This window comes from Podarcis pityusensis (genome assembly GCF_964106645.2).
Source record: "Podarcis pityusensis genome assembly, chromosome: 9".
Taxonomy (NCBI): domain Eukaryota; kingdom Metazoa; phylum Chordata; class Lepidosauria; order Squamata; family Lacertidae; genus Podarcis; species Podarcis pityusensis.
The window spans coordinates 74,783,465-74,799,688 of record NC_138034.1 but is presented as its reverse complement, the minus strand read 5'-3'; the positions used below and the strand labels follow the sequence as shown (position 1 = coordinate 74,799,688).

The 16,224-nt window shown below is 42.1% G+C and overlaps 1 protein-coding gene across 1 annotated transcript; it reads right to left on the bottom strand.

The window, feature by feature from the left end:
• Window positions 1-4,031: 4,031 nt before the first annotated feature.
• Window positions 4,032-15,844, bottom strand: LOC308485393 (CD209 antigen-like protein C). Its single transcript, XM_081021261.1, has 6 exons — window positions 15,746-15,844; window positions 14,587-14,685; window positions 13,605-13,691; window positions 9,364-9,515; window positions 8,225-8,337; window positions 4,032-4,393 (listed from the first exon to the last, which is right to left on the bottom strand). The coding sequence occupies exons 1-6, from the start codon at window positions 15,807-15,809 to the stop codon at window positions 4,243-4,245; spliced, it is 666 nt and encodes a 221-aa protein (XP_080877387.1). The 5' UTR covers window positions 15,810-15,844; the 3' UTR covers window positions 4,032-4,242.
• Window positions 15,845-16,224: the final 380 nt, after the last annotated feature.

Sequence of the window (16,224 nt, the reverse complement as noted above, 5' to 3'; positions counted from 1 at the left end):
TTTTTTTTTAAAAAAAACAACATGGCCCAATGGTCACAGAAAATCATAAAAATTCAAAAAAAAACCCACACAAGCTTCCAGATTCTTGCAAACCCCTCCTCAACTGTTCCCCCAGCCACCCACCACACAGAAATTCAAACCCAGATATTTTTTTTTAAAAAAAAACAACAACATGGCCCAATGGTCACAGAAAATCATAAAAATTCAAAAAAAAAAAACCCACACAAGCTCCCAGATTCTTGCAAACCCCTCCTCAACTGTTCCCCCAGCCACCCACCACACAGACATTCAAACCCAGAATTTTTTTTTTTAAAAAAACAGCAGAGTGGCCCAATGGTCACAAAAAATCATAAAAATGCAGAAAAAAACACACAAGCTTCCAGATTCTTGCAAACCCCTCCCCAACACCAAGTCCTTGAATTCCAAACACCCCAACCCAAAATCCAAAACCCCCCAAAAAAGTTTTAAAAGTTTAACTTACCAAATGGCTGCAAAAGAAGTTTTGGAAAAGCTTCAAAACTCGCCAAAGTCTTCAGAAACCTCAAAAAAGGCTACCACACCGCGTGCTATGAGTTGCTCCTCGAAGTCAAGTCGCAACTACACCTCTTCACGCAATGCACCTTGGGTTTTAACGGTTTTACGAAAAAGGAAACAAACTTGCAAGACGTTTTTTTCTTGCAAAGCAAGCCCATAGGGAAATTCGTCTTGCGAAGCAGCTCAAAAACCGCAAAACCCTTTCATCTAGCGAGTTTTTCGTCTTGCGAGGCATTCGTCTTGCGGGGCACCACTGTAACGCATGGTGGCGGTTTTGTTGCCTATGGACCTGGCATTGCACAGGACCAATGATGGTGGTGGGCAATCCTTGCTCTCCCTACCCTCATCCCTTGGGATGGGGCATAGATTGGAAGGGGTTCGAGGATCACTGCATCTCGAAACCCTTCGCCGATAGAGATATCCCAGTACGTTTCCGAGCACAATTCAAAGTGTTGGTGTTGACCTTTAAAGCCCTAAACGGCCTCGGCCCAGTATACCTGAAGGAGCGTCTCCACCCCCATCGTTCTGCCCGGACGCTGAGGTCCAGCGCCGAGGGCCTTCTGGCGGTTCCCTCATTGCGAGAAGCAAAGCTACAGGGAACCAGGCAGAGGGCCTTCTCGGTAGTGGCGCCCGCCCTGTGGAACGCCCTCCCATCAGATGTCAAAGCGATAAATAACTACCTGACATTTAGAAGACATCTTAAGGCAGCCCTGTTCAGGGAAGCTTTTAATCTGTGATATTTTACAGTATTTTTTGTTTCTATGGAAGCCGCCCAGAGTGGCTGGGGAAACCCAGCCAGATGGGCGGGGTACAAATAATAAAATATATATATAAATATATATATATATATATTTAGCCCCACCGCCATTCCTCCCTAGCCCTTCAATAGTGGAAATCCCAGACCCCATACTAGTCTCCCCAATAGAGGGGTAACATCCCCTCAATAACAAATGATCCTTGGGCAAGGACTCCTGGGTCAAAATGGTATGGGGAAGAGGTGGAGGTTTGATGGGGTAGGTATCCCTAGAAGATAAAACCCAACCAACCACACTCCAACTGGGGAGGACAGTCCCATGGTGTTTCATTAACTGTCAATCCCCCTCTCTCTCCTGGGTTGGTTGGAGGATTGTTGGTTCTGTGGCTGTGGGAGTATTAATGAGGTATGCGCTATTAAGTGTGGATCACTGGCCAACAAAGAGCCAGCTTCGGAAGATCTGTCCATCCTGTCTTGCCAGGAGTACAGTAGAGAAGGTTGATCATTCTGATAGGTTTTTGGAACAGTAGGCAAAGGTCCAGATGTAAATTTGATGCTGGATATCTCCAGATTGTCAGCAACATAGAGTTCTTTAGGTGTTGTTGCCATAGAAATGTCAGAGGTGCCAAATTCCTCATCAAAAAAAAAAAAAAAGTAAAGGAATATGTGCGAGGGTGCGACACATGCCAGAGGGCCAAAGGGGAAAGGGCGGCACCAGCGGGGTTGCTGGAACCGTTGCCCACACCAGGGAAGCCATGGGAGGGGGTAGGGGTGGATTTTATCACTGATCTGCCCAGATGTAAGGGTAAGACCGCGGTCATGGTGGTGGTGGATCTCCTGACCAAAATGTGCCATCTCGTGCCCTGTTCGCACGCAGTGACGGTGGAAGAAACAGCCAAGCTGTTCGTAGAGCATGTGTTTAGGTTGCATGGGATATCTGCACAGGTGGTTTCGGACCGAGGGGCTCAATTTACCTCATGATTTTGGCCCAAACACATGGGGCTGCTCCAGGTGGAAGTGAGCTTTACGACGGCTAGGCACTCCGAGACCAATGGGCAAGCGGAGAGGGCGAATGCTGTTTTACAACAGTATTTGCGGTGTTATGTAAGTCAGAAACAGAACGATTGAGTGGACAAACTAGCCCTGGCAGAGTTTGCTTACAATAATGCGGCGAATGTATCCACTGGGATGACTCCGTTCTTTGCCAATCATGGGCATCATCCAAGGGCTTTCCCCGGGAGGGGGGAGGAGTCGTGGAGTGTTCCCGCTGCCGAACAGTTTGTGGAGGAGATGGAAGCGATCCACAGACAGCTGCAGTTGAATTTGGAAAAGGCTAAGGAGTTATACAAGAAGGAAGCCGACAAACATCGGCGACCGGGGGAGGTTATCAGGGTTGGGGACAAGGTGTGGTTGTCCACGCAAGGATTGCCTTGGAAAGGGGGCTGCAAGAAACTCAAGCCCAGGAAGGTGGGGCCCTTTGAGGTTATCCAACAAATAAATCCGGTGGCATTTAAGCTCAGGTTGCCAGAGAGCATGAGAATCCACCCGGTGTTCCACAGGTCACTGCTGTTCCCCTACAGGGAGGGGGGAAGGAGGCAGGGTAGTGGGGAAGGGGAAGGCCAACCACCCGAAATGGAGGAAAGGGAGCAGTGCAACGAGGTTATGGAAATACTGGACTCTCGTTGGAGAAGGGGGAATTTGGAATATTTGGTGGCTTGGGAAGGGGCCCCGACATCAGAGAATACCTGGGTCCCGGAAGACAGTATTTCCGACAAGGAACTGGTGGAGGAGTTCCACAGTTTTTTCCCTGACAAACCCAAAAGCAAGGGTAGGTCCTTTCAACAGGTGTTCTAAACAACAGACGACGAAGAGGAATTTGAAGGTTTCCCAGCATCAGACGAGGAGGAGGAAGAAGATGAAGGCGTAGACTGGGGAACACCAGGAATTGGGGGTTGGAGGGGGGTGTTCGAAGAGACGGATGAGGAAGAGGGTAGTTTTGCTGGCTTCTCCCCTACCACCCCAGAGGAAAGATATATGGGTACAGTCGGGTCTCCTGAGCGGGAGGGGGCCTTTGAGGAGGGGGTGGATGTCAGGGAGAGGCAAACGGGGAAAGATTTAAGGGGAGAAACCAGCACTTATAGAGAGCCAAAAGAGATCATTAGCAGTCTGTCATCTGACAGCGAGCCAGAGGCAGGGAGGGAGGAGGATGAGCCTGGAACCAGTCATTATGAAAACAGAGGAAGTCAGGGGCGTGGTTTCCACAGACTTGCATGTTGGATTAAAAAAAGGAAAAAGAAAGCAGACGTGGCAACTGTGCCGGAAGGATCGGACGTGATTTGAAACACTGGAGATGTACTTTTGAACTTTGTCAATAAATCAAATAGATTGGAACTGGCCGTGAGCTGGGAGTTTTATCTATACTGGCTTGACAGCATAAAGCCTCTGACAGAAATCAAGAGCAGTTCATTGTGTTTGTTGCCCAATGTTATCTCTATATGTAAGTCATGGCTCTGGAATTACCCAGTGATAAAGCCAAAATTATATTTGTGATTAGTCTGCTAGAAGGGGACACCAAACGCTAGGTGGCCCTCATTCTCATTGCCTGGCATGCATGGTTGTCCTTATGTGTCTTGTAAGGTAGCGACCATGGAGATCAGAAGAGGCAATGGAGCATCAAACACAGAGAGTAAGGAAACAAATATTGGTATGCATTGCAAATAAATACATTAAACAGCAAACAGGCTATGACTGGATGCTTCCATTCTTTATTTTTGTAGCCATCTACATTTGAGTTTGTAGAATAAGGTCTTTTCAAGGTGTTTTTGAGGGCTGATGCCAAAGAGTCCTATAATCTAGATGGCAGAGTGTGGATTGTGCATTAAAACAGTGAGGTGGGGTGATTTCTTGGTTTTGTTTTTGTGTAGTGATCATGAGATCCAGTTTCATTCATCTTCTTAGAGCCAAGCATCATCAGGCACCTTTTTACATATGTACCCTATGCGTTGCTCACAGTGTAATGCCATCCAGCAATTCAAGCCGCAATCAAGGCCTATTGCAGCACAGTGGTTTTGGTGTGGATGTTTAGGCTCACCTTTTATCCAGTACCTGAAAAGAAAGAGCAGCACCGATCAATCAAGAATGGATGTCTACTTCCTCACGTGCTCCCTGTGCCTTCTACCATTAAAAAGATGTTCAGCTCTTTCTCTCTTAACGTCCACCCACAATTGGGATGGATTTTTCTCCCCGGCTTTAGAATTCTAACCATGTAAGGAAAACAACAACAACAACTGTGGGTCAAGACTGTCTCTTTTCTTTTAAACATGAACTGATTTCTCATAGGAAACTACAAAAAAGTGAAGGTGCCACCTTTGGAGGCTCTTTGGTACACACAAGAACTTTCAGTCAATTTAGTTTGGGCAGTATCCAATGCAGTACTTCTGCTATTGCCAGAATTTCCATTTCTACAACGGAACTGCCCCTCTCTCCTTTCCACATGCACCCACATCCTCCTCAGATCTGCTTTGGACTGTTGTGGGTGTTGGAGAAAGAGTTTTGGAAGAGAGATCCTTACTCTCTCATAGCAGAGTTAGCCCAGTAGTGACTGTTCTGGGCATATTAAAACAATGCTAGATTTGCATCCACCTTCATCCACCTCATCTCACATCCATCACCCACCCCATGCATGAGGAGAGCAATGACGCTATACAGAAACAAAAATAGCTATGTCCTCAAATGAATTACAAAATATAATCTATAGCCACAAAGTCACTATAGGGTTGACTGAAATGATATGATATCTCTCACATATCTATCTTATCTAAATCTAACATGATGATTCTAAGTTTACTTTAATCAATTATCAATAGTTGACAAACATGTCACCCTAGCCTCACTCTTATTGTCACTTGCATTCTCCAGTGTCCATTGTGTACTGAATCAAGTCCCACTACACAGCACTAAAATTCTGTGATAAATGTATTCTATAACTCCCTCGTTTTTAGCTCTCTGTGAATCTATTAAATTGATATTACTAGTAATGGTGTAGTAGGTGTTTTTTTTACTCCCATGAGATGTTTGGGTGAGGGTCTGCAGTACTTAGCTAACTGGGAACCACTGGCATACAGGGTTTGTAAAGTTTACTCAGTGCCTTTGCCAAAAAAGGATCCGTGGTTGGTATTGGGTGCATCTCAATAGAGATGTATGTCATTGGATTTTGTTCCAGGAGACCTTGCAAAATTGAAAGCAGCCCTCTGTTAATGCAGTCTTGGTAATAAATGCCAGTCCAGTTTTCTGTTCTACTACCAAGCTGTGGATGAGTGAGATCTTATTCTGACCTGTACATCTTTCTACACTAGCTGAAAAGAGTTTTTAGATACTTAAAGGGAACCATGAACTGTCTTAAACTGCCCGCTGACAGTGTTGCTCAGCTTTACGTTCCTGCAAGTCCTTTTGAAGCTGAACTAAGCAGCACAAACCATTTAAAAGGATGCCTTCAGCCTCACTTTCGGGTTGGCGCCTCTGGCAATGGCGGATTTCCTCCAATCGGGAGGAATTCGCTCCGTGGAAAACAGGGTCTGAACCGCCACGGCGAGGTGGAGACCCATCAAAAACCACAGGCGGGAGAAGCCTGTGGACGTGGGATTCGGCTGGCACCTTTGCGCCCCCCCTACTCGCGGGGAAACCCTGTTTTGGGGATCTGGAGCGACGTGGGGTGAGTGGCGTGGTGCTTTGAATCGACTGCTTCTTTCACGGAGTGAAGCCGCATTGCTGTTGCCGGAGAGCGCTGACTTTTTCCTGTGGACAATTGGATTTCAAACAACTACCCGTGAGTAGAACGGAAAATTGGACTATGAAGTTTCTTAATTAGGCATCGAAAGCGGGAAGGTCTAAACAGGAAGTCCGCCTTCCGCTTTTGTAGATAGATTGAAGCAAAGACACGGCAAGCTAGAGTTTAGAAAGTCGTTTGTAAAGGACTAAATTTTCATCATTTAAAATTACTGAACCCCCCCTTGGAAGCAGGAGAAGAGGGGGGAACCTTTTTTAGACTGTTTAAACCTGCAGAAGAGAGAGTAAAGAAAGGTAATTTTCCACCGTCTTGAACCTGGGAGCGGGGTGTCAAGACAGACGTTTTGGAGAAGCTCATTGACTATGGACAAACGTTTTTGACAGATAGTTAAAAGAACAGAAACATATTGATTCCATTGTTCCCTTTCGCTTTTAAAAGGAAAAAAATATAGACAAAATATCCAAAAAAAGGAAAACTTTGTTGCTAAATCTGCTTTTTTTAAAAAAAGGAAAAAAAGATGGATACAAATAGAAATTGTTTCCCCTAGAGGGAGCTTGTGAAACTGTTATTAAAGTCAACTGGGGAGTTTTGCAGCTGTAAAAGATTAAAGATCGTGGGACCAGACTTCGACCTTGAACAAGAATGTGCTCAGAGGCTCTGGTGCTTGCCTTTTGCAAGACAAGTGCTTTATTGGAACAGTTACATGAGAAAATGGATTTGATGACAGTTGTGATAGGAAATTTTGGACAGGCAGTGGGTACCTATATAGAACCCACTCAGGAATTAATCCAGGAATGTGCTTTGACAGATGAGATGAGGGAGGAGGCTGTTGCTGGACCTCGGGTGGCAGAGATGGAGGGAGCTGTGGCCCAGCAGGAACATGAGTTGTTGGATTTGACGAATGAACCTGGAAAAAGTCAGATTTGGAGAGATGGAGTTACGCTTGGTATGGAGATGGGGGGCTGGATGGACCCCCCTAGGCAGGGATGTTTTGACTTTTCAAGTCTGGCTTTAGGCCGGGGGGAGCTCGGAGTTGTGGGGGCCCCTAATTTTGGAGGGGCCTTGAAACATGCCTTTAAATATCACATGGTTTTCACTGTTGACTATGGAAAAGGGGCTGACTTGTCGAGAAGGGACAAAAGTATTGTCAAGTTGGAGTCTCCCAGAGTGAAAGGAGCAGAAGACAAAGTAAAGTACAGGTATAAACATGAAGAAGACCTGCGGAAGGGACATGGAAAAGACTTAAGAGCCTCGGGTATAAGGTCACCAGGTTGATGGACTAGATGGATGGGATAGAAAGGACTGACAAAACCCGAGACCAGGAGAAGAGACGATGGATGAAAATTGGAAGAAAGTTTTAAAAATTTATTCAGAAAAGTATCGTAAAATTAATGAGTATTAGAAAAATGCTGGAATGAAATTATTTGGCTTTAGCAGAAATGTTAAAAAGAATTATGTAAGAATTTGTTATGGTTAAAAGAATTCGGTATAAATAAGAGTTAAGTTTTAAGTTTTGGGGTTTTTTATGGTAAGATAAGGTTAAAATAGATTAAGGTAATATAATGACAGAATATTGTGAAAGATGGAAAGGATTTGCTGAGATAATTAACAACTAGAATACAAAAAAGGGAGGTGTGAGGAGGTCGATGAAATGAGTTAATGAAAGTTAAGGATTTGGGAATATTGGATTTGTTTTTAAATTTGTTGTTTATTTTTGTTTTTTGATTGTGTTGCATTGTGTGTTTTGTTTTTTCTTTTTGATTTTGGTTTTTATTGATTTGTATTGTTTGTTACTTTTACCTACTTTTTTCTTTCTTTTTCTCTTTCTCTTGTTTTTTCCTTCTTTTTTCTTTGTAATTTTAAAATTCTCAATAAATATCTTTTTTCTTTTTTTAAAAAAAAGGATGCCTTCAGCCTCTTCCAAATCACTGCATTCACTAGGTTAGAGAAGCATCCTGCCTCTCCAACATAGTGAGAAGCACCAGTCATTCACCTGGATAATGATGTGGAGGAGTACATATGTAGGTCTTTGGTAGTAGAGAAAATTGCATGGCAAAATATATTTGGAAATGGAAAGAATCAATTATGTAAACAGAATCTGCAACTTTTTGGAATGCATGCCATTAACAAATGTTTCTGCAGAAACTTACGTGACTAAAGCCTCTATTCCTGCCAGCCATCTCCATTTCTTAGTTGCCGAATCTTGAAAGACTCCAAACCAAAAAAACCTCTGACGCTTTTGTACTTGCCTGTTTATAAAATACTAGAGTAGGGGTGTTGAGAAAGAACAAATAAAATCTTTTAAGACAATGTCCCTTTCTCTGGGAGACTATAGCCCTTTACAGAAATTCAACAGGCATAAAACAAACACATTTTAAAAGAAGCAGGTGTCACAGTTAAAGACCCAATACAAATTTTGGGGGGAAGCAGTGATCAAAATTATACATTGTATGCCCATCACCAATAAATATTTTTTACAATGGATGTGGCATTGTTCTCCTGAACAAAATTATGATGGTGATTATGATGATGGAATCAAGGAAGCATCCCAAAGAGGAAATATTGTAGTGAAGGGTAATTTCACATGCCCTCACCGAGACTTGCTACATATGTGTTCCAGTCATGACACAGAGTTATAATTTCCAGATACTGTAAATGACTGTGCCATAGAACAGTTGGTCTTGGAACCACCTAGCAGGACAGTGACCTGTGTGTCAAATACTCCAATTTCTGCATCCATGTTTGATGGTTGGTTCCAGAGACACTGGAATCAGTCCAGTTGTGGTATGCTTGATGGCATGATGATGGGGTCTCACCCATGTCTGTGCCTTGCAGCACCCCAGTAGCCCCTGTGCCAGCGCTAAGGGGCTGGGAGAGGGATATACCTTGCAAGCTCCTCTAGAGTCATCTCCATGATACTCTCCTGCCAGAAGGTTAGCGTGGTGTTTGTTTCTAAGCACTCAATACATCTCAAAGAGCAGAGGAAGAATTTACAGAGAATCCAAGAGATAGATGCCTCTGAAGTATCTCCTCCTCCTCCTCCTCCTTGAAGATCTCCATACTGACTGCCAGCTTCATTCTATTAGAGCTCAGCAGCTCCAAGAAACCTTAGTTAGCCCCTGATGGTAGCAGCTGCTCCCTGCACCACCCACACCTTGGCTTGACTGATGGAGTTGTTGTCTTGGCTGCATACAGGTAGATGTAACCTTCTTAAATGGATAGTGATGATAAGAACCCTTTGACTCAAGGAGATCCCCTACCTTTTTCAATACTTGGCCTTGATACTCACCTGTTCTTCCACTGTTTCCACAGAAATGAGCTTGGCGCCTTCCCTCTCACATCTTTTTTGTGAATCAGCCCATGAAGATTGGTCAGGAGAAAGGAAATACATTGTCCTTTGATATATAAACCAACCACCATTCAAGTTACCAATAAGGAGGTCTTTGAGTTAAGCCACATATGGAGGAAGAAGAGAAAAAGAAAACAAAATAGGGAATTCAATTTCAGCTTAAAATTCAAATTCAAGATAGGGAATTTAATGGGAACCACCTTGTATGCCTGTGCAGATTTCAATTATTTTTGTTAAGTTCATTTCTGTCGCCGCATGGTAACATATATTCATCTAGGAAGCTCAGAAATCTTAAAACAAGAAAAACATTAACTCTTCAACCCATGTTGATGCTGCAGTAAATACCTGGGTGGGCATAGGTGGAACAGGGAGTGCAGTCAAGAACCTCACCTACTTGTTTCCACCTGGATACTTAGGGCAGCATCAGGGCAGACTTGAAGGTTGGGAAGGGGGAGTAGCTGTGGCTTATCAAAATTCTCTTTCTCTCTACAAGCTCTCTGTTCAGTTGCAGAGGGGGCAGGAATCTAGTGTGTGTGTTGCTGGCATTGGGCAACTGGGACAGATGAGGGATTCTGCTGGTTTACCACCTGGTTTGCTGCCAAGCAGTCTCCCTGCCTGAGCTGACAGGATGGATCTAGTGGGCTTCCAAATGGCTCTGGAGGATTTTCCAGCTGATCTGACAGGTGCTCCTGCTGACCTTTGGCTGATCTCTGGAACATCCGAATAATAATAATAATAATAATAATAATAATAATAATAATAATATGCTGCCTGTTGTTGTTGTTGTTGTTGTTAATATGCTGCCCATCTGACTAGGTTCCCCCCAACCACTCTGGGCGAATTCCAAAAAATTAAAACACAATTGAACACCAACCATATAAAACTTCCCTGAACAGGGCTGCCTTCAGATGTCTTCTGCGAGTAAGATAGTTCTTTCCCCCCCTTGACATCTGGTGGGAGGGAGTACCATAAGAAGAGCGCAACCACCCTGAAGGCCCCCTGCCTTGGCTTGGGCCATTGACACAATTGGCCCTGCATGCCCTTTCAGTTGACCTCTTTTGATTGTCTCTGCAGAGGCGGGGCTCTCATGGGTGAAAATAATAAAGGACAGGTCTTTTAGCTGACCTGTTTTGATTGTCTCTATTATTGAAAAGAATGACAGTCTTTTCTTTCATAACTATAGAGGCTAAATAAATTCAAAAGTTCAGGAGAACTGAACTAAATATCTCTGATGTTTTGGAACTTCCGGTGGAGCGCGATCCTCCCACAAAAGGGGATTTTGCCGGGAGGCAAATCCCGTGCTATTTCGGACAAGGAAAGGGTGCTACAGGGCGCAGTAGCCCCTAAATTTAATCTCTGGAGGGTGTCCAGAGAGTCAGGTTCCCGGCGACGCCAAAAGCTACCTGCCCGGCCATCAGGTAACTCCAAAAAGGAGCGAAGAGTACGGCGGAGCGGGGATAGTGGGCTAAGGGAAGCCATTGTCTACAGCCGAATAGTGAAGCCCCGAGCTTGCAGGGAAAGCGCTCCGCTCTCAAATATAAGAAATTCAGACCTAAAAATTACAGATTGGATGGTGGTTAATAAAGGAAGGATTCGGGGGGAAAAGAGAGAAAATTACGGCGTTCAGCTGTCATCTGGAATCAGCTCAGATGCAGCGCTTTACACAGAGCTGGGAAAAGGAAAGTGAGTTGCCGCTAGCAGTTACTGTTGCTTTCTATCCTTTAACTTGTTTCTTTTTAAAAGTATCTCCTTAAGGAGCTACAAAGAAATGAAAGACTACTAAGTTAAAGGGGGAACAGAGAGATACTATTTTGAAAATTGGCAGTCTTTTGATGTAACGGAGGGTAAAAGAAAGATCGAAGCTCCTGCTTACTTTTGGTTTTAAAAGACAAAGAATTGCGTAGCGGAAAAGGAGCTTCCGACGCCATTGGCATTTTTAATAGTAGTGACAAAAACAAAAGACAGAACGGCGACGGTAGTGGATAAAAGTTGTTTATCTGGCTTTTCTTTCTTTCTTTCTTTCTTTCTTTTACTCTGAGTTTTATTGACAAAATAGATATTAGGGACCCTAGCCAAACAAAATTACTGTTATTTGGACTTGGGAAAACTTCTCTTTAGTTGGAGTATTTTTAACGTGTCTCAGATTTGGATTTATGACCCCTAGTGGATGGAATACATCACTACAATTTTTTTTTTCTAAGATCTTCTCATTGAAAGACTGATTATAATTGGAAAGAGACTTTGGCTCCTGTTTACATTTGGAATTTCCTGTTTTCTTCCTACATTGGCGATTTTGGAGTTCGCTCTGGGAATTTTGGTTCAATACTTGTATTGATTTTGGAATATGGATCTAATGCAGACTTAAACATCTGAATTGGCTTTCGGATCATTTGTTTATTACCAGTTTATTATTATTATTATTTATTATTTATTATTTCACTATTACTGAAGACTAACTGTTGGGTTTTGGGACTTTCTGGATTAATTTGGAGGGAGTGGTTTGCTCTCTTTTTTCTTCTTTTTTTGAGGGAATTTTTGTGCTTGCCAAACGTATAACTAAAATATAATTGGATTACAAACGGTACAAAGGAATTTCAGAAGATTACCTGAATAAGGATTTAGCCTAATTGGTGGCAAGAAGATTGGTCATATTCCGGCCCCTGTTTTGGTCCTCTACTCCTTTTAAATAGTTTTGCTTTTTTACTGCTTTTCAATAGTTAAATTTACGGTTGGGCCGAAAATAGAAAATAGACAATTTACAAACTATAAACTACAAATCAGAAACCTGAACAAAAGATAAAATTGGACTTGACCAATATTTAGAAACCGAATTTCTGTAATTTGGTACATTTGTTGGATTTGTTTTTAGGGTGGCTGGTGGTGTTATAAAACGGTGTTGTGGAGAATTTGTCTGATAATTTTTATAAGATGACACACCAGCAGAAGAAAGGGATGGAAGGGGGGTCCACAACAGATAGGAGGGCTTCTAAACAAGAAGCAGATTTCAAATCAGAAATTTTGAAAATGTTTGCTGAAATTAAGCAAAGTGAGAAGAATTTAGAAACTGAATTAGAACAAGTTGATAATAAGATTGGGAAAATGGACAAAAAAATTGATGAGACAGTTAATGAACTTAAAGGGCAAATAAAAGAGGTATCTAAGTTAACACTATCTTTAGAGAAGGGGATGAAGAAGACAAAAGTGGAAATGAAGGAAGTGAAGCGAGAGGAAGAGAGGATCAGGGTGGAGATGTTGGAACTAAATAAATCACAGGAAGAAATTAAATATGTGATCGCCATGAACAAACTGAGACAGAGGGAAGTTAATCTGAGGCTGAGAGCCGTGCCGGAGATATCACATGGGTAAAATTAGCAAAAATGTTTAAGACGTGTAATAAGTGTTGGAAATGTAAAGAAAAAGAAGGAACGTTTTATCATATGTGGTGGGATTGTAAGAAAGTGAAAGGTTTCTGGGAGATGATATATAATGAATTGAAAAAGATGTTTAAATATACATTTGTAAAGAAACCAGAAGCTTTTCTTTTAGGGGTTACAGGAAAGGAAATAAGAAGAAAGGACTGTAAACTTTTCCAATATGCAGTTACAGCAGCAAGAATTTTATTGGCTCAGAAATGGAAACAAGAGGAAATACTGACAATAGAAGAATTGAGAATGAAACTGACAGACTATGCAGAGTTGGATAAGTTAACTGGGAAAATTAGATATTATCGAGACCAAAAGTTCATTGAAGACTGGGGAAAATTTGTAGAATATCTGAAAAATATATGTGATGTGCAAACAACACTATCGGGGTTCCAAGAAGCACTGTGAAATTTGAGATGTATTGTTAAAAGAAATAGAAGCGGGAGGGGAAACTAATGGCAATACTAAACAGAAGAAATGCGTAATTGAGAGGTAAATATGGATGATTGGCAGAGAAGCTGATGGAAGTCTTAAAAGAGATAATTTGTGAAAATTTGGATAAAATTGTATATTTGTGTTGAAAATTAATAAAAATCATTAAAAAATAATAATAAATATCTCTGGTGTTTCTCTAGGGTGACCCCATGCAAAGGACTGCTGCACTCTGTTCTGGCTGTAAGAGTATTCAGCTAGAGGAGGGGCTTTCAGCTGGGGCAGAATCAGGGCAGGTTCTCACTGCACTACAATTCTTCATCTTACCAATTTCTTTTTGCAGTTCATCATTTTTGTTGGCAAGATGCCGCATTTCCTCTGATTTGTTTAGCGCTACAGCGAGTATTCCAAAGTCTAAAAGATTTGAAATAGTTCAAGTCAAAAGAGTATCTGAAATAATAATCTGCAAATATTAAGAAACCATTTTCAAACATTTTTAAACACTCTAGCCTGAAACAAGAAGCAGAGCTCAAGGATCGGGTTCTTATGAATATGAGGACAGACTTGATTCTCTGTGGCTGAGATCACCAATGAAAAGCCTCAGAAGAATCCTGCAACTGGATCGGACCAAAGACTCATGCAATCCACTATCCTATTCTTATATTGAAAGTGGCTCATGAAGTATCTCTAATGTTCCTCTCCTATGTCCTCCTTGTCTGCTGGGAATCACAGGGTCACAAAACAATATTGCACTGAGTCACACAGTAAAACCAAAAATACAAAAATACTTTTAAGTTTTCTATTATGCTTTGTGAGATCTAAGAAAATAGAGGCGCCCAAACTCTTTTTTTGGATGAATTCTGGGTTGCATTTCACATAGAGCTAAGTAGGACATAATGTCAGTGCAGGAATTTCTCCTTGTGCAATATAATCTTCAGCCCCTTTCCCTCCAATCTGTTCTGACGTTTTTCCCCACCCTGGAGAGCAGCTTTGGTGATGGCATGCAGGGAGAAGTGGGGGCAAATTTCCCTTGTGCTAGTGCTAAATCTTGTGTCTCACCATGTTTGCTGCTAATATCGTTATGTACTTTTTGAACTTTGAATAAAGATGTTAAAAAAACAAAACAAAACAAACAACTGTCTGCTTTTCTTCCTGCTGAGGAATGAAATAGTGATAAACTCTGTTGGGTGGCGAGTTTCATTTCCTATATGTATCGCTCACACAATATGAAAGTGAATAAAAGGAATTGAAATATGTTTACATTAAAAATGTTCTAGCAAACATGAGGACGTGCATATGAAATGCTTACCATCCTTGTCCTCATAGAATGAATCAATCCCAACAACAAAGGTTCGAATCATGGTCATTGCCACTTGAAACTCCTCTCTGTTTTTCACTTCCTTCTGATCTAAGGAGGAGGTAGGTAGAAAAGAAATGAAGAAATTGTTTTCTAGCACCCTGGTCTGATGACCTGGGGGAGGGGATACTTGGTTTCAAACTGCTTTTAATATTGAATTTAAATTGCTGACTTTTCATGTGCCCCAGGACCTTAGAGAGAAGGGTGAATAAAAAATCAAATCAACAAAAACATAAATATGATTTCTATTAATATTTTCTTCTCCCCACCCTTAAATTGATGTTTCCTATGCCTTGATTGCGGCTGCCCTGCTGGTGTGTTTTCATTTAGCCTGTTTTTCATTTCATTTTCATTTAGCTAAATGTATTTCATTTAGTCTGTTTTCATTTCAAGTCCTGTTTTCATTTAGCCTGTTGCTTCTGTCATCAGATGGTTTGGCCTTCCTTTGAGAGCTTTAGGTTTTTGGGTGTCCAGATACCCCTGTCCTCTTTGTCCTGTGGACTTGCATTTGCCAGGCTGCCAAATGCCCTGCTGTAATGCAAATTCTTGGATCATTTGGTTTCCTCCCCCTGAGCTTTGCTTACTTTGAGTGCCCTTTAAAAATGAATTAGCTATGAAAATAGGCCATTTGTTCATCTATCCACTGCTATCCACTACTCTTTTTCTGATGAATACTGGGTTGCATTCCACATAATTCTAAGAAGGACTTTATGTCAGTGCAGGAATTTCTCCTTGCGCCATGCAATCTTCCGCCCCTTTCCCTCCAATCTGTTCCCCACCCTGCAGAGCAGCTTTGGTGATGGCATGCAGGGAGAAGTGGGGGCAAAGTTCCCTTGTGCTAGTGCTAAAATCTTGCAGTAGCACAAACATTGTGAATTACAGTTTGATGGGGAAGAACAGCATTTCTAGTGGGGGGATGTGAGAATCACAACCATCTGCTTTTCTTCCTGCTGAGCAATGAAACAGTGATAAACTCTGTTGGGTGATGAGTTTCACTGAATATATGTATTGCTTACACAATATGAATCCCAAAGTGAACTACAGGAATTGATGCCTGTTTAAATTAATCAGGGTCTAGCAAAAGTGAGGATGTGCATAAAAAAATGCTTACCATCCTTGTCTTCATGGATTGTATCAAGCCCAACAACAAAGGTCCGAATGATATCCATTGCCATTTGAACCTCCGCTCTACTTTTTGCTTCCTTTTGATCTAAGGAGGAGGTAGGTAGAAAAGAAATGATTAAAATGTCTGACTGGGGGACGGGATACTTGGTTTCAAACTGCTTTTAATATTGAATTTAAATTGCTGACTTGTAAGGCAGATAAGAAATCAAATCAACAAAACCATGACTATGACTTTTATTAATATTTTCTCAGCCCTTGATAGCGGCTGTCCTGCTGGTCTGAAGTCCTGTTTCCATTTAGCCTGTTGGCTCTGTCATCAGATGCTTTGGCCTTCCTTTGAGAGCTTTAGCTTTTTGGGTGTCCAGATACCCCTGTCCTCTTTGTCCTGTGGACTTGCATTTGCCAGGCTGCCAAATGCCCTGCTGTATGCAAATTCTTAGATCATTTGGTTCCCTCCCCCTGAGC